The sequence below is a fragment of the Mus musculus genome, chromosome 15 (genome assembly GCF_000001635.26).
Source record: "Mus musculus strain C57BL/6J chromosome 15, GRCm38.p6 C57BL/6J".
In the NCBI taxonomy this organism is placed as follows: Eukaryota; Metazoa; Chordata; class Mammalia; order Rodentia; family Muridae; genus Mus; species Mus musculus.
The window spans coordinates 23446332-23471597 of record NC_000081.6 but is presented as its reverse complement, the minus strand read 5'-3'; the positions used below and the strand labels follow the sequence as shown (position 1 = coordinate 23471597).

General features: G+C 37.4%; 1 protein-coding gene across 8 annotated transcripts in view; it reads right to left on the bottom strand.

Moving 5' to 3' along the window:
- Cdh18 (cadherin 18) overlaps positions 1–25266 on the bottom strand; it is a 928594-nt gene that overhangs the window by 5894 nt on the left and 897434 nt on the right. For 6 of the 8 annotated variants that reach the window (XM_006520095.4, XM_011245360.3, XM_006520094.4 and 3 more), the window contains one exon: positions 11031–11282. In XM_006520095.4, coding sequence (XP_006520158.1) covers positions 11031–11282 — 252 coding nt within the window. The remainder of the gene's footprint in view (positions 1–11030; positions 11283–25266) is intronic. The other 2 variants (XM_030248608.1, XM_030248609.1) reach the window with 2 other exon arrangements.

The following is a 25266-nucleotide window of genomic DNA, read 5'->3' as shown; positions in this document are numbered from 1 at the left end:
GGCATATTCTGAAGGGGTTCAAGCCCCCTCAGCCTTGTTTTTGCACGGCAGGATGACTTGAGTTCCTGATTCTCCTACCCACTTCTTATATGAATGCTTGGATTCTGATATGTCCTCCCATGCCTGACTTAGAGCGTCCTGGGGATTGTACTCAGGGTGTTATGGACACCAGACATCCACTCTACACATGCTGGTACATTTTGATACTGACATTATTTATTTTTAATTACTTATTTAGTATAATTTTGGGTGTATGGCTGTTATCACAGCCTGTAAACCTGTGCACTACCTGCATGCAGTGCCTGGAGGAGCCACTAGATGGTGGTGGATTCCTCCAATATAGGAGTCACAGATGGTGACAACAGGTAGCGCTGGGAATTGAACCCAGGTCTTTTTTTAATGACAGCAACTACTATTACCTGCTCAGACAATTTTTCAGCCACCGTAGGTCAATATTTTTATCAACAAAAATTCATGAAAATTCGTTCTGCTTCATTTATTAATTTACTGTCAAGGGAATGCAAATTTAGGTAAGTAGACTTTGCACTGGCTTTTTGGATTATTTTCCCCATGAATTTTTAATCATCCCCATATTTGTACTGTTTGGAGGTTTCCAGATTCATACATAGCCCTTGTGTGGATTGAATTTGTTTTTATTGTGTGCTGAGTCACAACACACTCTCTGTCAATGGATATCAACACAGATGTGTTTATCACTAAATGTCTGTTTGATTCTTTTATATGCCAAAATATCTTGGTATTGAATGTGGTAGAAATAAAGTGGAAATCAAAGTGATTATTTTGATTAGCTCCACAAAACTATTGGCAGCCTCTGGCCATAGCAGTTTTCATTGAAAAGTTTCCAGCTCAGATACGGAGAGTCTCTTGGGATTATTTAATTGAGAACAGATTGGCAGTAACTGCTCAGACAACTACTCCTTCTCACATTCTTCTTCCCCCTTTCCCCCTACTTCCCCCTCCCAAACTTTAGTGTTCTCAGTTCATCGCATTTCTCATACCGCCTCATCTATCCTAATCTAATTGATTAATATTTGTTATTTATTAATAATTTATATTGTATAATTATTTATTACTAATTGTTAATATTCATGGTTACTGAAGAGTGTAAGGATGGTCATGCCAAAACCATATGCTCTTAAATAATCTTGAAGACACTAATAGTGTCAGATTTTTTTCTCAGCTCCTGAACTGGCCACTATTTGTGAGAAGTGGTATGGTAGCAAGAACTATATTGGTGTCCTTGGCCAATAAAAGAATGAGGTTCAAAAATCAATGTGAGGCTCGTCAGCAGGAATGGGGATGCCCTACTTTAAGTACTGAACTCTAATTCCATCACAAGATAAAACAACAATGCTTTCCCATTCATTACATAAAATATATATCTTAAAACTGCACCCAATGTGTGTGTGGGGGGGGTGTGTGTGTGGGTGTGTGGGTGTGTGGGTGTGTGATGTATGTGGGAGAGGCAGAGACAGAGATAGAGAGAGAATATAGAGTTGCACAGGAGGTGGTGAACATCTGGGAAAGACTTAAGAATAGAAAAGAATATTATCAACTTATATTACATGAAAAAATTAATAATATTATTGATTTAAAATAATCAAGGTTTTTAAATCTGCTTGCAACAAAGTGACATGACTCACTAACCGAATGTGTGTCATTTAAATTTGGGCTTTGTGAATATCAAACACAATTGTCTGGTGAACAGTCTATATGTAAATAAAATATAAGTAGATGATAAAACAAGTTCCTTTATAACCTCACAGGAATAAGCATTATGAAGTATTGGGGTTATCATTAATATTCTTTTAGTTGGTATTTTATTTTTCTGTGTTTAGGTATAAAGAGAAGAGTATCTGAAGAAATAACCTTGAGCCCACAATTAATTATTGATAAAAATAAAACCAGATCTACAAAGCTGCTTACATGTTTGCAATTATAAATGGCATAATTTTGCAAATCAGCATATTAGTTTCACAATTTGATTAACTTTAAAGATTGACTATTACAATTTCAGTTTATTGGATGAAATTTTACTGTAGTCCAATTTACCTGGAGAATTTAATGTGATTAGCGAATATTTTAAATTACAGATGAGGAAATAGTGTCTTGTGACCTGTATTTTCTGAATGGTAACAATTTGATAAAAGTTATAAATTAAAACTGATAATTATTTAAATGAAGGCATAAATGATATTTCTATAGTATTTTCCAAAATCTTTGAAAACATTTTTTAATTGTAAACATTTCAAAGAGCTTTATTTCATTCTCCCTGCATATAATGCAATATTTGCAAATGTACAAGTTATCCTAGAGATTGAAATATGCTGATAGAGGGTAATTAAAATATTGTTTTGTGAAATGAAAGATGACAAAATAATAAAAAATGTGAAAACATAATTTACTTCAAAATTACCTGAATATCAAAAGCTTTCAAGCACTATAAAGATGTTTGTCTAAAGACATGAGCAGAGTTAGACAGTAATAAACATGAAAGTAAAAAACATGTCTTACCATTGCATACGCCAGCAAGATTTTGCTGAAAGGACCCTGATATAGCTGTCCCTTGTGAGGCTATGCCAGGGCCTGGCAAACACAGAAGTGGATGCTCACAGTCAGCTATTGGATGGAACACAGCACCTCCAATGGAGGAGCTAGAGAAAGTACTCAAGGAGATAAAGGGGTCTGCAACCCTATAGGTGGAACAACAATATGAACTAACCAGTATCCCCAGAGCTCGTGTCTCTAGCTGCATATGTAGCAGAAGATGGCCTAGTCGGCCATCATTGGAAAGAGAGGCCCATTGGACTTGCAAACTTTATATGCCCCAGTACAGGGGAATGCCAGGGTTAAGAAGTGGGAGTCGGGGGGGGGGGGGAGTTGGAAAGAGGGTATGGGGGGACTTTTGGGATAGAATTGGAACTGTAAATGAAGGAAAAAAAACTAATACAAATTGAAAAACTAGGCCTCGGCCTCAGCAGCAGCGGTCGCCATCTTGGTTCCAGCACTCCGCGGAACTTAGGAAATTAGTCTGAACAGGTGAGAGGGTGCACCAGAGAACCGGACAGCTTCTGGGACAGGCGGAAGCACAGAGCCGCTGAGGCAGCACCCTTTGCGGGCTGCAGACACCCGGCCACCATCCAGACCAGAGGACAGACGTCCACCTGGCTCGGGAGGCGGCCTCAGCCTCAGGAGCAGTGGTCACCATCTTGGTTCCGGGACTCAGCAGAACTTAGGAATTTAGTCTGCACAGGTGAGAGTCTGCACCACAGAAGCTGACAGCTTCTGGGAACTGCCAAACAACACAGCTTCTGAGAAAGGTCCTGTTTTGGGCCTTCTTCTTCGGCCAGGAGGAGGTCCAAACACAAGATATCTGCATACCTTCCCTGTAAGAGAGCTTGCCAGCAGAGAGTGCTCTGAGCACTGAAACTCAGAGGAGAGAATCTGTCTCCCAGGTCTGCTGATAGATGGTAACAGAATCACCAGAAGAACAATCTCTAAACAGAGTCAACTATAACTACTAACTCCAGAGATTACCAGATGGCGAAAGGTAAACATAGGAATCTTACTAACAGGAACCAAGACCACTCACCATATCAGAACCCAGCACTCCCACTTCGCCCAGTCCAGGGAAACCCAACACACCCGAAAAACTAGACCTAGATTTAAAAGCATATCTCATGATGATGGTAGAGGACATCAAGAAGGACTTTAATAAATCACTTAAAGAAATACAGGAGAACACTGCTAAAGAGTTACAAGTCCTTAAAGAAAAACAGGAAAACACAATCAAACAGGTAGAAGTCCTTACAGAAAAAGAGGAAAAAACATACAAACAGGTGATGGAAATGAACAAAACCATACTAGACCTAAAAAGGGAAGTAGACACAATAAAGAAAACTCAAAGTGAGGCAACACTGGAGATAGAAACCCTAGGAAAGAAATCTGGAACCATAGATTTGAGCATCAGCAACAGAATACAAGAGATGGAAGAGAGAATCTCAGGTGCAGAAGATTCCATAGAGAACATCAGCACAACAATCAAAGAAAATGGAAAATGCAAAAAGATCCTAACTCAAAACATCCAGGAAATCCAGGACACAATGAGAAGACCAAACCTACGGATAATAGGAGTGGATGAGAATGAAGATTGTCAACTCAAAGGACCAGCAAACATCTTCAACAAAATTATTGAAGAAAACTTCCCAAATCTAAAGAAAGAGATGCCTATGAACATACAAGAAGCCTACAGAACTCCAAATAGACTGGACCAGAAAAGAAATTCCTCCCGACACATAATAATCAGAACAACAAATGCACTAAATAAAGATAGAATACTAAAAGCAGTAAGGGAAAAAGGTCAAGTAACATATAAAGGCAAGCCTATCAGAATTACACCAGATTTTTCACCAGAGACTATGAAAGCCAGAAGAGCCTGGACAGATGTTATACAGACACTAAGAGAACACAAATGCCAGCCCAGGCTACTATACCCAGCCAAACTCTCAATTACCATAGATGGAGAAACCAAAGTATTCCACGACAAAACTAAATTCACCCATTATCTCTCCATGAATCCAGCCCTTCAAAGGATAATAACAGAAAAAAAACAATACAAGGACGGGAACCACGCCCTAGAAAAAACAAGAAGATAATCCCTCAACGAAACTAAAAGAAGACAGCCACAAGAACAGAATGCCAACTTTAACAACAAAAATAACAGGAAGCAACAATTACTTTTCCTTAATATCTCTTAACATCAATGGTATCAACTCCCCAATAAAAAGACATAAACTAACAAACTGGCTACACAAACAAGACCCAACATTTTGCTGCTTACAGGAAACACATCTCAGAGAAAAAGGTAGATACTACCTCAGAATGAAAGGCTGGAAAACAATTTTCCAAGCAAATGGTATGAAGAAACAAGCTGGAGTAGCCATCCTAATATCTGATAAGATTGACTTCAAACCCAAAGTCATCAAAAAAGACAAGGAGGGGCACTTCATTCTCATCAAAGGTAAAATCCTCCAAGAGGAACTCTCAATTCTGAATATCTATGCTCCAAATATAAGGGCAGCCACATTCATTAAAAAACTTTAGTAAAGCTCAAAGCACACATTGCACCTCACACAATAATAGTGGGAGACTTCAACACACCACTTTCACCAATGGACAGATCATGGAAACAGAAACTAAACAGGGACACACTGAAACTAACAGAAGTGATGAAACAAATGGATCTGACAGATAGCTACAGAACATTTAATCCTAAAACAAAAGGATATACCTTCTTCTCAGCACCTCATGGTACCTTCTCCAAAATTGACCACATAATAGGTCACAAAACAGGCCTCAACAGATTCAAACATATTGAAATTGTCCCATGTATCCTATCAGATCACCGTGCACTAAGGCTGATCTTCAATAACAAAATAAATAACAGAAAGCCAACATTCACGTGGAAACTGAACAACACTCTTCTCAATGATACCTTGGTCAAGGAAGGAATAAAGAAAGAAATTAAAGACCTTTTAGAATTTAATGAAAATGAAGCCATAACGTACCCAAACCTTTGGGACACAATGAAAGCATTTCTAAGAGGGAAACTCATAGCTCTGAGTGCCTCCAAGAAGAAACGGGAGAGAGCACATACTAGCAGCTTGACAACACATCTAAAAGCCCTAGAAAAAAATGAAGCAAATTCACCCAAGAGGAGTAGACGGCAGGAAATAATCAAACTCAGGGGTGAAATCAACCAAGTGGAAACAAGAAGAATTATTCAAAGAATTAACCAAACGAGGAGTTGGTTCTTTGAGAAAATCAACAAGATAGATAAACCCTTAGCTAGACTCACTAAAGGGGACAGGGACAAAATCCTAATTAACAAAATCAGAAATGAAAAGGGAGACATAACAACAGATCCCGAAGAAATCCAAAACACCATCAGATCCTTCTACAAAAGGCTATACTCAACAAAACTGGAAAACCTGGACGAAATGGACAAATTTCTGGACAGATACCAGGTACAAAAGTTGAATCAGGATCAAGTTGACCTTCTAAACAGTCCCATATCCCCTAAAGAAATAGAAGCAGTTATTAATAGTCTCCCAGCCAAAAAAAGCCCAGGACCAGACGGGTTTAGTGCAGAGTTCTATCAGACCTTCAAAGAAGATCTAATTCCAGTTCTGCAAAGCTTTTTCACAAGATAGAAGTAGAAGGTACTCTACCCAACTCATTTTATGAAGCCACTATCACTCTGATACCTAAACCACAGAAAGATCCAACAAAGATAGAGAACTTCAGACCAATTTCTCTTATGAATATCGATGCAAAAATCCTCAATAAAATTCTCGCTAGCCGAATCCAAGAACATATTAAAGCAATCACCCATCCTGACCAAGTAGGTTTTATTCCAGGGATGCAGGGATGGTTTAATATACGAAAATCCATCAATGTAATCCACTATATAAACAAACTCAAAGACAAAAACCACATGATCATCTCGTTAGATGCAGAAAAAGCATTTGACAAGATCCAACACCCATTCATGATAAAAGTTCTGGAAAGATCAGGAATTCAAGGCCCATACCTAAACATGATAAAAGCAATCTACAGCAAACCAGTAGCCAACATCAAAGTAAATGGAGAGAAGCTGGAAGCAATCCCACTAAAATCAGGGACTAGACAAGGCTGCCCACTTTCTCCCTACCTTTTCAACATAGTACTTGAAGTATTAGCCAGAGCAATTCGACAACAAAAGGAGATCAAGGGGATACAAATTGGAAAAGAGGAAGTCAAAATATCACTTTTTGCAGATGATATGATAGTATATATAAGTGACCCTAAAAATTCCACCAGAGAACTCCTAAACCTGATAAACAGCTTCGGTGAAGTAGCTGGATATAAAATTAACTCAAACAAGTCAATGGCCTTTCTCTACACAAAGAATAAACAGGCTGAGAAAGAAATTAGGGAAACGACACCCTTCTCAATAGTCACAAATAATATAAAATATCTTGGCGTGACTCTAACTAAGGAAGTGAAAGATCTGTATGATAAAAACTTCAAGTCTCTGAAGAAAGAAATTAAAGAAAATCTCAGAAGATGGAAAGATCTCCCATGCTCATGGATTGGCAGGATCAACATTGTAAAAATGGCTATCTTGCCAAAAGCAATCTACAGATTCAATGCAATCCCCATCAAAATTCCAACTCAATTCTTCAACGAATTAGAAGGAGCAATTTGCAAATTTATCTGGAATAACAAAACACCTAGGATAGCAAAAACTCTTCTCAAGGATAAAAGAACCTCTGGTGGAATCACCATGCCTGACCTAAAGCTTTACTACAGAGCTATTGTAATAAAAACTGCATGGTACTGGTATAGAGACAGAGAAGTAGACCAATGGAATAGAATTGAAGACCCAGAAATGAACCCACACACCTATGGACACTTGATCTTCGACAAGGGAGCTAAAACCATCCAGTGGAAGAAAGACAGCATTTTCAACAATTGGTGCTGGCACAACTGGTTGTTATCATGTAGAAGAATGCGAATCGATCCATACTTATCTCCTTGTACTAAGGTCAAATCTAAGTGGATCAAGGAACTTCACATAAAACCAGAGACACTGAAACTTATAGAGGAGAAAGTGGGGAAAAGCCTTGAAGATATGGGCACAGGGGAAAAATTCCTGAACAGAACAGCAATGGCTTGTGCTGTAAGATCGAGAATTGACAAATGGGACCTAATGAAACTCCAAAGTTTCTGCAAGGCAAAAGCCACCGTCAATAAGACAAAAAGACCACCAACAGATTGGGAAAGGATCTTTACCTATCCTAAATCAGATAGGGGACTAATATCTAACATATATAAAGAACTCAAGAAGGTGGACTTCAGAAAATCAAATAACCCCATTAAAAAACAGGGCTCAGAACTGAACAAAGAATTCTCACCTGAGGAATACCGAATGGCAGAGAAGCACCTGAAAAAATGTTCAACATCCTTAATCATCAGGGAAATGCAAATCAAAACAACCCTGAGATTCCACCTCACACCAGTCATAATGGCTAAGTTCAAAAATTCAGGTGACAGCAGATGCTGGCGTTGATGTGGAGAAAGAGGAACACTCCTCCATTGTTGGTGGGGTTGCAGGCTTGTACTCTGGAAATCAGTCTGGCGGTTCCTCAGAAAATTGGACATAGTACTACCGGAGGATCCAGCAATACCTCTCCTGGGCATATATCCAGAAGATGCCCCAACTGGTAAGAAGGACACATGCTCCACTATGTTCATAGCAGCCTTATTTATAATAGCCAGAAGCTGGAAAGAACCCAGATGCCCCTCAACAGAGGAATGGATACAGAAAATGTGGTACATCTACACAATGGAGTACTACTCAGCTATTAAAAAGAATGAATTTATGAAATTCCTAGCCAAATGGATGGACCTGGAGGGCATCATCCTGAGTGAGGTAACACATTCACAAAGGAACTCACACAATATGTACTCACTGATAAGTGGATATTAGCCCAAAACCTGGGATACCCAAGATATAAGATACAATTTCCTAAACACATGAAACTCAAGAAAAATGAAGACTGAAGTGTGGAAACTATGCCCCTCCTTAGAAGTGGGAACAAAACACCCTTGGAAGGAGTTACAGAGACAAAGTTTGGACCTGAGATGAAAGGATGGACCATGTAGAGACTGCCATATCCAGGGATCCAGGGATCCACCCCATAATCAGCATCCAAACGCTGACACCATTGCATATACTAGCAAGATTTTATCGAAAGGACCCAGATGTAGCTGTCTCTTGTGAGACTATGCCGGGGCCTAGCAAACACAGAAGTGGATGCTCACAGTCAGCTAATGGATGGATCACAGGGCTCCCAATGGAGGAGCTAGAGAAAGTACCCAAGGAGCTAAAGGGATCTGCAACCCTATAGGCGGAACAACATAATGAACTAACCAGTATCCCGGAGCTCTTGACTCTAGCTGCATATGTATCAAAAGATGGCCTAGTCGGCCATCACTGGAAAGAGAGGCCCATTGGACACGCAAACTTTATATGCCCCAGTACAGGGGAACGCCAGGGCCAAAAAAGGCGAGTGGGTGGGTAGGGGAGTGGGGGTGGGTGGGTATGGGGGACTTTTGGTATAGCATTGGAAATGTAAATGAGCTAAATACCTAATTAAAAATAAATAAATAAATAAATAAATAAATAAATATTTAAAAAATTTGAAAAAATAATGTCTCCCAGAGGAGCTTGTTTTTTTTCTTTTATTTAACAACAAAGTTTTTGAAGATATCATGTTAAAATCACACATTGGATTCTCTGACATGCTGTAAAATTCTAGACGATTCAGAGCTTCTGTTGGATCCACTGTTGTGTTGGGTTTTGGTTGGTTGGTTTTGTTTTGCTTCTTTGTGTGTGTGTGTGTGTGTGTGTGTGTGTTTGTGTGATTTTTTTTTTATTGTTTAAAGACAAAAAATACATTTTTGATGCCTCAAGAAATTCGTGATTGTTCAGTGAGTATAGGAACACAAATTCAAAGGTCTGACCTTCTTTGCTTTCTTTTATTCTATATATTACTATAAAAGTCTAAATGAAAAATCTTAATGCAGAGATGAATCACATCTTAGTATAATGCAGTAAAACACCATGTGCTATGTGACAGAATGTCACCAATAACTGCTAATCAGGTTATTAACCCTCTAAGTTGCTCCTGGCATTATCTGTAGATCTGTTGTAGAACTCATTTGTTTGTTTTGTCACCATTTTTGTTTTTGATTTTCATACTCTCTATGTTACTCATTTTCTTTCTTTTCCCTTCCCTTCCCTTCCCTTCCCTTCCCTTCCCTTCCCTTCCCTTCCCTTCCCTTCCCTTCCCTTCCCTTCCCTTCCCTTCCCTTCCCTTCCCTTCCCTTTGCCCCTTCCCTTTGCCCCTTCCCTTTGCCCCTTCCCTTTGCCCCTTCCCTTTGCCCCTTCCCCTTTGCCCCTTCCCCTTTGCCCCTTCCCCTTTGCCCCTTCCCCTTTTCCCCTTCCCCTTTTCCCCTTCCCCCTTTCCCCTTCCCCCTTTCCCCTTCCCCTTTTCCCCTTCCCCTTTTCCCCTTCCCCTTTTTCCCCTTCCCTTTTTCCCCTTCCCTTTTTCCCCTTCCCTTTTTCCCCTTCCCTTTTTCCCCTTCCCTTTTTCCCCTTCCCTTTTTCCCCTTCCCTTTTTCCCCTTCCCTTTTTCCCCTTCCCTTTTCCCCTTCCCCTTTTCCCCTTCCCCCTTCCCCTCCCCTCCCCTTCCCCCACCCCCTCCCCTCCCCTCCCCTCCCATCCGTTCCCCTCCCTTTCTTCTGGATTTCTTTACTCTTCTATGCCTTTATCCTACTTTTTTAATTTATTTTTATTTTTAACAATCTCATATACCTGTACCCAGGACAGTTGTCATCTTTCCTTTCTGCACATGTTCTCTTGCTATGTCACTTGGACAAAGTGTTCCTCTAGTGTTAACCTCCCAAAGATTCAGGGCATAATCTACAAGATACAGTATCCCATGATACAAATGAAACTAACTCTCTCTCTCTCTCTCTCTCTCTCTCTCTCTCTCTCTCTCTCTCTCTCTCCCTCCCTCCCTCCCTCCCTCTCTTTCCCTCTCTCTCTCCCTCTCTTTCCCTCCCTCTCTCTCCCTCCCTCTCTTTCCCTCTCTCTCTCTCTCCCTCTCTCTCTCTCTCCCTCTCTCTCTCTCCCTCTCTCACACACACAGACACACACAGACACACACAGACACAAGCCTCCAAAGTTATGTGACTTTAACACAATGTATCATGAATTTTTCTGTAGCTCATCTCAAAGTAGGCTGACAGACACCATATCAAAGTTTTATATAGCTTCAGCATTGTGAAAGTTCATCACCAGAAAATCTGTGCTGCTGTGTTTCATATCCACATACGGATTTCTTACTCTTCAACTCCCTCATAGACTTGCTATACTTATCGCAATTGAGGTCGCTTACCAAGAAGAATGACAACACAGAGAAGAATAGCGATTAGGGCTCCTGTGCTCAAACCAGCGGAGGACAGGAAGGCTTCTGCATGGCAGGTCCGCACGCGCCCATCTCTCTCGCATGCACAAACCCTGATGGTGAGGGTGCTGCTGCTGCTGAGAGAGGGGATTCCACCGTCAGAGATCATAATGGGCAGATAATACACATCCTGCATAGTTCGACTAAATCTCCTCCGCCTTGTCAGAATGCTGGCTGTGTTATCTATGACAGACATAAGCAAAACAAAATAGACTTAGTAAATCTGCCATTGAAGAGTCACATTTCCTTTCACGGACACAACAGATATTCGTAAACTGTTTAGCTTATAAAGTGGACCATACAACACAAGGGGGAATTATTAAAAGAATAGCACATACTCTCAAATTGAGGGACATATCTGAAGAGTTAATAGATCCGACTTCAGGAAGAGGAATGCAGTGGAATGAAAGCAGAAGCTAAAACCATAAACATTTTGGACATAGACATAGTAGCTGAAACAGTTCAAGTGCACAAGGCATGAAGCCTGTGGAGAGCCACGGAAACTTCTACAACAGAAAGACTCTGGTGGGGAGAGATTGCGGAGACATTTCTATTCTTTTAGTAAACTTCTTTCCATTGATCTTGTGTGCATACCACAACTAGACAGTAAGGCTCTTGCTGAACAATGTTTAGAGAGAACACAGAGAAACCAAGCTGAAATTAAGCTTCCAGCTTTTTCCCACTGTCCACTACAGTAATGGAAGGCGCTATGCAGGCTGTAGGGAAGACTTCAGTGATCTTTCCTAGTTGTGGAAGCTGTGTAGTGTAACACTGAACCACCTGATAGTTAGCATTTTTTGATGAGGATAAACACTAGAATTACAGTTAAATGTGATTAGCAACCAAAGAAATCGAAACTGTTTTATGGTACTTTGAATTTTCAGTAAAACTTTTTTGAAATGGTGACATAAAGCTGTTTCACTTTCTTTCTTTTCTTTTCCTTTTTTTCAGCTAAAGTTCTGACTTTTTAAAAGAAAAGATAATTTAAGAAACAATAGCCTCTCACCTAAAAAGGCTTAGTACAGCAGAAAAATGAGCCCCAACAAGAGATATTCTGTACTTCACTGGAACCACAAAAATATATACTTGTTGGAACACTCACTGAATTTGAACAAAAACTTTGAACTTTAAGAAAGAACATCCAAGTTGGAAAAATATAAACTCCCAAATATAAGACAGGTATTAAATGATTATATATATATATGGACAATAGATGATAAATGGATAGATATATGAATAGAGAAATACTGATGTAGACAATATAGAGCTACCAAGTATGCTAAAATGATTATATATATATAAATGATTATATAATATATATAATATATATTATACAATATATATATATATATATAGCACACATTAGATCTACTGTATTGAAAGTGACATTTTAATTCAATAGTGTGAGTGTTGAGTAACTCACATAATATGATGATAAAATTTTTAAAAATGACAAATAATTTTAAAATAACAAAGAGAGTACATGTCCAGTATAGATTTAGATGAGTAAAAAGTCTTTAACTAAATCCAGATACTGCTAGATTTCTTCCAGAATATATTAAGGTAATTGTGTTTGCAGCAGATACACTACCATTCCTTGAAGAAATACCAACAAACCTGTTTTACTTCTTTAAAAGAACTCTATAATCATTATAAAAATAAATGTCTTATTCAGACATAAATATGCAAGCCTACTGGCTGAAAAAGTTGGATGCCCAGGCATGGGTACAATATTTTATGTGGAGATGTTGTAATAATATTGTAATGCCTTAGAAACAGTGAAATTCAAAGCCTTTTAAAAATAATAATATCAGCTGTAATAGTTCATTTATGGAGCTTTGGAGTACAAGGAATATTTTGCAATTGATAATTTTGTTTTATTTTTAATGAATATATTTATAGTAAAATGTATTGTAGAATGGATGTCTGTCTTTCAGCTTCTGTTTTAGTAATGATAGAAGCCTATAAAATAAAAGTAGTACAATGGACAATACTATTGGCCATAGTGTTTGGATATAATTTCTTGAATTAATTTCCTGAATACCATCTTTTTATATCTTTTTACCATATTTTTATAAAACCCCACATAGTATATTATAATATCTGACCTTCTTTTAGTAAACTAAATGTAATTAAAGATGCAATAAGACATTCTTGAGATACATTTTCAATGGGTAATAAAATTCATTTTAAAATCAAACATATCTTAGAAAGTACTAAAAATTTTTTTGAATGCAAAAGGAATTTATACATATTGCTAGTCATTTCACAGTCTTTTCTTAAAATAATGAAGTCTTAAAGATAAATTTTGTATTGCCCATAGAAAAACAGACTATAAAATCAATCTTTTCAACCCCAACATAGCCATAGAAATATTTGAGATTCTTTGTTATGTATCTCTAATTAGAGCAAATATATAAGTTTCGTTTGTTATTTATCTGATGACAGCTGAGTACAATCCCATCCAAATTTCTCATTAATAGATAGGATTTTATATTCTCAATAGTCCCCAGTTCTCAGGCAGCTGTAAGAATCATTCATAATTTAATGATTAGAGCCCAGGCATTACACAACTTTATCGTGGTGTCCTGTAAAGCTTTGCTTACATAATAGGTTTTAATATAAATGGTACTCATCAATAACTTATCTTCTTTTAGTTTCTCATTACATTGTCATGTATCACAAAATTAAAACCAAAACGAACTAACCAAATGCAATCCTTCCATAGCACAACCTACTGGGATATTTGGAAAAGAGTCATTCCCTCTTTGTCTCTTGCCTTCTCCTTCACAAAAGCCCAAGAATGACTCCAATTTCAGTGCTCCAACTCCGGACTCTGTTGGTTCATTTAGCTTTTCAAACATCCTGTGGCCTCACTTGTCTGTCTGCCAAAACTTCAACCTACCATCCAACATATCAGTGTGTTCTCATTTGCACCCTGTAAGGACATCCTTTGACCATCTGCCATCCTTCCCCTTCAAAAGACTTTAAACTCCAAATTAACATAACAATCTAATGGTTCTTCTTTTAGATTCATAACAGCGTTGCAAAATTATGTGTTTATTCCTATACTTCAAACACATGAATATAGATAGACAAAGCTTTCAAATGAGATTAGAAATCTACCAATATTTATTTTATCAAATATAGCAAAGTAGCATTTCTGGGTTCCTTTTTTCCTTGTTTGTCACGCTCATTAAGAAAACATCTATTACTCTTGTTAGGAAAATATCTATTCTTACAGTGCAGTTAAAGATTTTATCAACAATTTGTTAACGATAGTGAAAAAATCTTTAGTCCACTGACCATTAGTTATATAGAAGTGTTATATGCATATACAACAATGCACATAAGACACTAAGAAGAAAATATAAATACACATGAACCAAAAAATGGCTATCATGTTATCAGAAAATCTTCTCATGAATAATGTGAGTGTTAATTTAAGAGAGGGATAAAATAAGAAAACACTAGCCAGGCAGGTTAGTCAGGTCGGTTTATAACAGCACTTGAGAAGCAGAACGAGGAATATGGACTCTCATACATGACAAGCATGTTCATAGTTCACAGTCTCCATGATTTATATTGACAAACAAGTCTTAGAAGAAAAGGAGGACAGTGAAGAGGTGATGTGTTAGGAAGCATTTGGGTTCTGGAATATAAAACACAAAATCTAAATACCAAACAATTCATAAGTATAGCATAGTTATAGTATCTTAGTATAGCAGTAAAAGTAACTCTGTTAAAATGTTGGAATACAAAATCTAAGGATCACGTTTACTTATTAACCATATATATATCTGGAAAGGGCTATTACTTTTTCATTAAATAACTGAGGTAGGAGCCTGGTATAGGGGTCCTCTGAGAGCCTCTGGTGTCTGACAAATGCAGATGCTGATGCATACAGCCTAACATGGGACTGAGCAAAGGGACCCAATGGATGAGTTAGGGCAAAGACTGAAGGAGCTGAAGGGGTTTGCAACCCCATAGGAAGAACAACAATATCAACCAACCAAAAAGGTCCCATGAAGGGACCCCATGGCTCCAGCTAGGCATGTACCAGAGGATGGCCTTGTCAGGCATTGACAGGAGGGGATCCCCTTGGTCCTGTGGAGGCTCTATTCTCCAGTGTAGGGGAATGCTAGGGCTCTGAGGCAGGAGTGGGTGGGCTGATGGGGGATCACCCTTATATAAGCAGGGGGAGGGGGCAGGGGATAGGAGATTAAAAAAAAAAAAAAAAAAGCTGAGGCAGGGCCGAAGAAAATACATCTCAAACCCCTGAAAAAAAGTTTTTAGTCATTTATGGTGAACACATATTTCTACTCTTTAAATCTATTCAAATGCTCAACTCCCCTTCATGTAGATGTTGGGCAGGTAATTCCAGCCTTGTTGCTGTTCATTACAATGAATATAATGAAGTAAAATAGGGCTGACTGTGTCTTCGAGAGCAGAAAGCAAAGACACATGTATGGAACGGCTTTTATGTTACTCTTTATGATTTTTCTTTTTCACAGAGAATGAGCCAGCTTTTCTTTTGGTCTCATTGTGTGTGATGGAATGAAAGGTGAGAGACCATGGGTTAGTAATTCCAGGATGGGAAAATGGATTAAAAACCACTGCACAAAAACAACACCACATATCGACAATGCGTAAAACCTTCAGAGAGAACAAAAGGATGTCTTTTTCTATTTATACTAAAAGATCTACTAAAACTCCTCGATATGGTAGAAATTCACACTTTCCTACTTCAGGGTCAGATGGCCCGCTCAGTGTTTAACTTTGCAGAATTCACGCTCTGAAAGTGTACAGCCAGAGAGCAGCAGAATTCTGTCAGGTGAAGCCTGATAAATGTCAGTAGCTGGTGACCCTGAGATTTGACTGGTAGGGGAAAGGAGAGCCATGGTAGAATAAAAACATGCCCCAGCTCCTCCTTGACAGGAGTTAAGTGACTCAGCAGGGCACAGTGGCTGCTGCATCCATTAGAGGATGTTGGATGCTTGGTTTGTAACTCAGGGGCGATTATGTGTGCACTATTTTGTTTAGGAATGGGAGAAATCACTAAATGTTTTCTTGAAACCCTGTGGATAAAAACAGAATTTTAAATGTTTACGCTCGATGGCGAAATTAAGCACATTACAACACCAGCTGCGAGTTCTTATTTGAAGGCCAAAAATAAAACTATGGGGATATTGACTGCTCTGCAGCTGACAATGCTAAAGAAACATAAAAAAGACCTAAAAAGCTCCCAAGGGCCTCTAATGTGTCTCAAACAAAATGACTATATTGCAATGCCAATGCTCTGTGAAATTTGAAAGAAAGAGCATCAGAAGATACATTAAAAGCTACATAGTCAGGGTTGAATCATTCCATATGCAATTTCTCAGTTAAGCTTTCAGCTAATGCAGCGCCAAACGTACCTACACAAAACATTAACATATTTTTCTTTTAAAATATAAGCAATTCATCATTTATTTTTGGAAAGAAAAATTAATATTGCAAAATTAATGAAAAATGATACAATGAAGGCAAAAGTAAAATTTTAAAAATAGTAATACAAAAATTAAAAAAAAAAATAGAAATGGGAGCCTAGTTCTTTAATGTCTTCCGAAGCCAGGGTAGTACAGTCTTTGTCAGCATCCTGCGGACACAGGGCATGCTAGACCTTCACAAGAGGATGCTACTGAGAGGGATTTAGGTATACAGCTGTGCCCTTCTCTCCTGTATTCTTGCTTCCCACCTGGCATTGGGTGAGTACTTTCTCTCATCAAGCAAGTCACGATGCTTTGTTTTTTACCTCAGACTTGAAGCACTTGACCACGTGACCCAAGGCTGAAGCATCTGAAGCCAGGATTCAGTTTTCCTACCTTCTCATTAATTCTTTAAAGAGTCATGTGATAGCAATGAAATACTGATTCAGAAATAACAGGTATGGGTGAATACAATTGAAAAATGATTTTCAGTGTATTTTATTGTTTTAAAATAACTTATGTTCGTTTCAATTTTTGAGATTAAAAAATAATTGCATCATTTATCTATTCCATTGTTTTTTAATTAATCTTCCCACATGATAGGTATCAGCTCTCTTACCCTTGCCCCCTTCCAAATTCATGGTTCCTTTTTCTTTAATTTGTGATATATATATATATATATATATATATATATATATATATATATATATATATCAATATATCACAAATATATCTGTTTCAGTAATATCTATAATCAATTATATCTAAATACATGAATATACGTGCTCTCTGTTTATAATGCTACTTAAATACATATGTTTTCAGAGCTTACTGTTTAGTATTGAAAATAAAATCAGTGTACTTTTCCCTGGTGAGAGACTTATTTTTTAAAAAATATAATTAAATATATAACTTGAAGATATATATATATAATAAACAATGTAGAGAATTAGAAAAGAATTAGGTATTTATTAGAAAATGACCATGAAAACTCATTAGAATAATACCATTGCCCATGTTATTTGAAACAGTATTTACTACCAGCAATGATAAATGGAATGGGAGACACATATGTTCTAAGCTAAGTATTTTCATTACAATGTTACCTACAGTAATGAAAGTGAAAATTCAGTGATAACAATAGGAATTTCTAAAATATAGCATGAAGTATCTATGCACATATACATAAAATAGAATATTATTTAAATTTTAAAGAGACAATTCATTTTAGAAAACTATAAACTGCATAGATATCACTGTACAAAGTTATAGGTGGTCCATTTCATTGCTGAAATCTGTAGGATTTACGAATACACTTTCCAGTTAGAATTAAGCCTAGGACTTAGTCTGCCAAATCCGTTTTCATTAAATAAAGCCTTGTCTCTAAACTCCCTGCAGGAAGTTCCTGAAACAGATAAGACCCACCGCTGCTGTAATGTAAGTGATGGCTTTACACTAGACTATGAAGTTACTCTGACACATTAGAAAAGCTATCAACAAAGCTGTCCATACAAACAGAGCCCTGACCTAATCCCTTAATGACGTGTCGCCTGATATTTTGGCTGTCGCTTATTTACTGAAGCTGCCAAACTATGAAGCTAAGTGTATTTGATGGATGGGTAATTTTAGTGTGAAAATTAAAATTTTACCAGTTAGAAAAGAAGGTCCTAGAAGGAAAACCTGGATGTCAATCAACAAACGGTTCATTTGCTTCTTGCCACAGTTTTACACTTCCTTTCTTTAAGATGTTTTAAATTACCATTTGGATTATTTTCTGTATGTAACTTTTTATGTACTTAGTATGTGACAAATGTACTATGCCAAATAATTTACAAATGCCAATCTTTTGTTTAGAATAGGCAACGTTGCCATTTAAATCTCATGAGGGTTTTAATTATTTTTCTTGTTCCACCGCTATGTTCTTATTATTCTTATTTCAGGGATCAAATTAATTTTTAAGAAAAAGAAAAGAGCATAGTTACATATTAAGTGTAATTTGTGCATACAGTCAATAAAAATAAATTTCTACTCCAAAAAAAGTCATGTGAATATATGTATATGTACCTAGGGCAGAGCTATCAGAAGAGGGTATCATATGCATCATATGCTTCATATGCTATGACCACATATATATATATATATATGTGTGTGTGTGTGTGTGTGTGTATATGTAAGTATGTATATGTGTGTATGTATATATGTGTGTGTGTGTATGTATACACACATATATATCCATTTTATTATCTTAATATATGCGATATATATTCATTTATTGAGCGCTAGGGAAAAAACTTTTCGGATGAATACTGTCAATTGCTGTTTGGAGTAGCTCAAAGTTTCCTAAGGATAACAAATTGATTATGTCTGCCCAAGTGATGAAAGGCCATGTAACATTCGCCTGATAGGTTTTTCTAAGCATTGCATACACTGATTCATTCTCTCACCTGTGTAGACCTCCTTGCTCAAAACTGTTCTCTGTGTCACTCTAGCTGGCCAAATCACACTACTAATACTTTACGAGTGCGACTTTAATGCTCTCTCTGCAGTCAGCTTGCTGGCTTGCATTGCAAATCATGTCTCAAGGGATTGTGGTTTCTTGAACCACACAACAAGGGCCCCGGAAGCAGGAATGGCAGGCGATTTAATGCGGTGAATTCCAGACAGCTTACACGCTGTCTGACACACTGCAGAGTACATGCCACTTCAAAGATTAAGTAGCGGGAGCCAAACAGTGTTAAACTAAGAGCTGACAACAGATTTTCTCTTAGACAAAAAAAAAACACATTCTTTCCAAGCTGGGAAGGGAAGAGAGGTGCTGACTGGCGGTGCAGTGAGAGCTGGAGCTGCGCCTGCTGAAGAGCAATGTGAAATGTCAGCTGGAGTGGAGAGGAGATGCCTGTGCACAAGGGCTTGCTTTTAAAGAGGAGTGGGTGTGGCTTTGATTCGTCATTATCGCATACTTACTGAAAAATTCCTAAGCACACTTATTTAACATATTTTTCTATTTTCTACTATATTATTCTTTATCCACAGGTAATTAAAATCTGTGCTCAATCCATTGTTTCTGTGTAATACAGAATAATTACATATTGAATATTTATTAGTTTTTAAATAAATAAAAGCTTATTTATCTTGTCTTGATGGCATAGTACGTTCTTATAGTGGAACTTTATGAGAGCTCATATATAGATATTGTAATTTCTTGAGCATTGAGGGTATATACTGGAGAGTGTGTTCTCCCTAGTAGTAAGAGAGGGATTATTCTTTTGAGTCCTTCCTCAAAAACTACTACTGATTATCTGTTTCTAATTTGCAAAAGACTATTTCAACCCCGTCCACTCTATTTTCTTTTTTACAATTTAATTTTATTATCTGTAAATTTGTACTCTTTCCTAATCTTTAAAGTTGGAAGTTTTCTCAGCTTATAAAGATATTCTTTTTTTCAAAATGTTACTTCTTTATATTTTGAAGACATATATATATATACATATATATATATACATATATGTATATATATACACACACACACACACACACGCACACACACATATATATATACATAGTGTGTGTGTGTGTGTGTGTGTGTGTGTGTGTGTGTGTGTGTATGTGTGTGCATACCTCCCCATAGTTGACCGCTTGTGTTTGGTATTGGATAACCAGCTGATGTGCTAGGGGAAGATGGTCTTCCCTGCTCTCTGTGTTTCTTTAGTTGACTGTGGTTCATTATGCAGCATTGAGCACTCCTGACTTTTCTGTCCTCATTTGTCCTCCATTTTAGTTTTCATTGTTTAGGATATTTTTCCCTTTCTTATTTTTAATAGGAAATACTCTGTAGTAAATACTAATAAGTTACTTGAACCCTAGTACCCTGGTTACTTTTCTCTTACTACTGTAAAATATCAAGGCCAACAGCAGCTTAGGGAAGAAAGAATTTATTTTTCTATATAAGCACAGAGTTCATCATTGATAGGAATGTGAAAACACGGAAGCGGTAGGCTAGAAGCTGGATGATCACAATATCAAGATCAGATCAAGATCAAAAGAGTCTAAATCCATCTCTAATGAGATACTGCCTCCCACATGTTCTCCAAGCAGTGGAAGAGCATTACCAGCTGAGGGCCATGTTTTCAAGTACATGAGCCCATGGAGGAACATTTCTCATTCAAACTACGAAACCTATCATGTCCTATTACATTCTGTTTAAATAGATGGATTAGATTGCCAACAATTTTCCTAGTATAGTTAGAGACCCTAGAATTGACCTAACACCTAAATATCTTCTTGGGATCTTCAATGAAGGTTTGAATACATCCAAGAGACATATTTATTTAACCACCCATGTTTTCAAGGGAAAGTTTTCAGAGATGGATTGAGATTGATATGAGGTTATGAACTACTATTGCAATTATCTACCAGAACTTTCAGGTATTTACTCCTCTCAAGAGAGCTAGTCATGTGGTATAGTCTCTCCATGTTCACCTTAGGTTACAGGATGCCCAGTGAGCACATTGTACGGTGAAGAACGAAGAACTGTATCAGGTTTATAAAAGTGACAATAGTAACTGAGCCTTAGAAGCAGAGAACTTCGGGTTTGTATTAAGGAATGTAGCTAGCACAGATGACAAAACTGCCACAAACTAAAGGTTCTAGAATGAATCCCAAAATTTACAAAATATTTTACAGTGGCTGCTCAAAAATATTAGAACTTCAGTCATTGTGAAAAAGGTGGAATGTTTTAGGTTCTGAGTCAAATACTTCAGGTTATATTTTAGCACTGCAAAGAACCATTTATTGCTCACCTCTGTATGTGAAGTAACATCACTCTGATGGTGAGGTAAATCCTTTTGGAATGTGAGTTGTTTCACCAAGGCAAAAACAAACAAACAAAAAAAGCTAAACATATATGAAAGACTTGAGAATTCTTGCCCCGAATTTCTGACAGTTCTGTAGTACCATAACAGATGTTTACATTAATGTATTTGTAGATATTAATTTTTAATCATTTTAGCTCTGTTATTCTAAAATTTTCATGAAGCTGTTACCATATAGGAACATAAAAGCTGGGATAACCTAAAGCTGTGTTCCTAGGACATGGTCATTTATATGTAGCTCAGTAATGAACTGACTCTTATTTCCATTGATATAATATTAAAGATTTTAAAATATTAGGAGCATGCAATAGCCATCATTATGAAGACAGGGAATCATTGAACAATATCTTCTTTTACATGCTGAATTAATATCCTGTCTATTTAATGAAATTATACTCAGATTTCTTTGGGCTTTTTAAACAAAGCAACGTAAAACAATCAGAATTGTGTGTTTAAGCCAAACTGTAGTCCACTGACTACAGAAGGCAACCTTGAAAATGGGAAACAAGTGTCTTTTAGTGGTGAAGGAACAAGTGCAGCAAGATAATTAGGAAGATTAAGATTCCAGAGAAGAAGAAATCTGACCAGTTGACAGATAGCAAGTAGTGATTTATTTGTTCTTTCTCTAAGGAATCAAGATTACACTCTGGAGATGGAGCAACCATGAGAGCTCTTGAAAATATGCAGGGATGGCATTCAACCTGGAAATGAAAGATCTGGGTGTGACTGGTTTTCTCTGAAGAGTTTCTGCTAAAGTGGAAGGATCAATTGGAAATTACTTTTGGGGCATCTAGCAGAAAGCCGAAGCCCTAAACTAATGTTCTCTGAAGATAAGAGAATAGCAAAGAACAGCTCACTATGTCTATCCAGACAGGCAATGATTCTAGCAACACAGTCACAACACAAGTGAACTCTCAGTAAAATTCTCCAGACTTCTAAGGAGATACAAATACAGATAGAATCTTCTCAGTGTGCCTTCTGATGAGATGCATGTCAAGATCTTTGGATAGATTTTTGGAGGAAGCAGTGAATCTTATATGTGGAAATGAGTATTGTGGAAGCATCTCTAAGTGCTGCAGTTTGGATGTTTCAATCCCTTCCACAGTGAAGGCTGGGAATTTAATCAGCTGAATATTACTGTTGAGAGATAGGGTCCTAATCAGAAGCGAATAGATCTGTTCATCTTGAGTGGATTTATACCACATTGCAAGAGCCCCTATGATTAGATTAGGCTGATATCCAAAATAGAACTCTTAATATGGACATGTCCAAGAAAATACACTAAAAAAAAAAAAAAGGTCATGATTCATCAGTGTCTTGAATGTCTATTATAAAAAAATGGCCACCAACCAAAGCAGTGAGTGTTTGGAACACATTTTCTTTGACAGACCTCCTGCCTCCCTACCAGATCATTAGCTCCATGCTGGTGTTTTCTTTCAGAATATTCCCAGCATGTGTCACTGTGAGTAATGAGATCTAAGGAAGCCCAGATAACTTTTAGTAATGAAATGAAGCGTTCTTGACAATTTTAGTTCTTCAGCTTCCAGATAAATTAGTAGATTCCAAATTAATGAGGAAATAAAATGAGTTATAACACATGCAAAGAAAACATGAGCACTGTATTAAATCATGTTATTCAGAGTGGAGTTCATAAGAAACAGGAATCTTACTATGGTACAGACAAAAGATCCTTTTACCCAGTGCAAGGAGCCCTGTTGCTTTTTATTAACTAAACTAAAACCCCAGAATTACTATAAAATTACTATAGCATCTGTCTTAGATGATTTCACACACACACACACACACACACACACACACACACACACACACACACACACACACAGAGATAGATAGATGATATAGATATAGATAAACTTTTTAATAAAGATTCACAAGTGACTTATAGGTTTTTATAGGATTTAGCTAAATGACCAATCAGCTACTGTGGAGGGGTCTATCTTCATGCTCTTATACCATGTTAACATGTCATCATGTATGAGTGCTCCAAGAAGGCTTTATTCAGTGCTTCTGAAAGAAGACAATCATATATTTTACATATGTTCCACTAAGCTATATAAATTCTGATGCACATCAGTTCTCCCCGGCATTATAGGGTGGATAGGGATGATGTGCAAGAGATTGGGTGCATGAAGACTACATAGTGCAAAGAATCCATGAAAGATTGTCTTCTGAGACATATATCTTGGGCAGGAGGTAGTATTTAAAGAGTATAGTCCTGGTGTAACTAATCCAATATATTATCCCCCAATCTTAAGGTTTTACCCAATTATTTTAAATAAATTTGATTGGTTTTCTATCTTACAGTCCATTTCTATGAAAAAAAATTAAAGTAGTCATTTTTAAATCTTTAAATTGGTTTAAATATGCTTAAGACTTGATTCTAACTCCTAATGACAGAAGTGTCATATCTAAACACATCAACCATTTGAGTGATGGTAGGTATACTGGATGGTTTTGTGTGTCAACTTGACACAGGCTGGAATTATCACAGCGAAAGGGGCCTCCCTTGAGGAAATGCCTCCATAAGATCCAGCTGTAAGGCATTTTCTCCATTAGTGATCAATGGTGGGAGGGCCAAATGAGGGTGGTGCCATCCCTGGGCTGGTAGTCTTGGGTTCTATAAGAAAGCAAGCTGAGCAAGATAGGGGAAGCAAGCCAGTAGGTAACATCTCTCCATGGCCTCTGAATCAGCTCCTTCTTCCATGTTCCTACCCTATTTAAGTTGCCATCCTGACTTCCTTTGGGGATGAACAGCAGTGGGGAAGTGTAAGCTGAATAAACCCTTTCCTCCCAAACTTGCTACTTGGTCATGATGCTTTGTGTAGGAATAGAAACCCTGACTAAGACAGTAGTGGTAGGTATTAGAAACAGTAGAAAATGGATCCTGGATGCACTACTGAAACACACACACACACACACACACACACACACACACACATTATAGAAACTGACACAGAGCATTCCCAACTTACACATTGAATATGTTAGATGATTTTCCATCTACAATGGAAAACTTATTAGACTTACATGGCTAGCTATATCATTAGTGTGGAAATAAAAATAAAATGTCACTGCTGTTCTTTAATAATACCATTGTGCCATTTTGTATACATATTTACTTTAATTAAATGAACAGAATATATACACACTTGACTGTGTTGCTCATCCCACTGTTCAGTTCTTCCCAGAGTGAATTATGTGCTTCATGCTTATTCCAACTAGGCAGAGAAAGAATCACAAGCCCCTGTAAGACTGACGTACTATTGTCAGTCACCAGGACTCTGCCAAGTGGTAAACTGCAGACCAGAGTACATTCAAACCATCCACAAAAATATTTGTAGGGTGCTAATTAGAAAATTACATCTACTAATTGCATTCATAGTCTCTTCAAAGAGCAATTAAGGGCATTGTTGACAGGGAGGAATCAATGGACAGACAACGTAAACAACGATACATTTTCCATAGTTACTAACTATGCTGGATTCTGTTTCTCCATATAAGACAGAGGACTAAACAAAAATAACTTGAAAATCACCCATATTTATGCATATTTTCTGTCCATCTTTTAACAAATATGCACAATAAGAAGAGGAAATCCAATTTGCACATCACTTTTTCATAGCTTTGCTAATGCACAATAATTTTCAACATGGCATCTGGCTTTCTTACCCTCTCTGGGATGTATTTTTTTTTCACTTTTTTTTCTAATTTAAAAATATTTTTTGCCTTTTAGCAGTTTCAGGGGTAATCATAAACATGTTTGTCAGCTAAGATTTCTCTTAAAATTTGCCCATGAGCACACTGGAT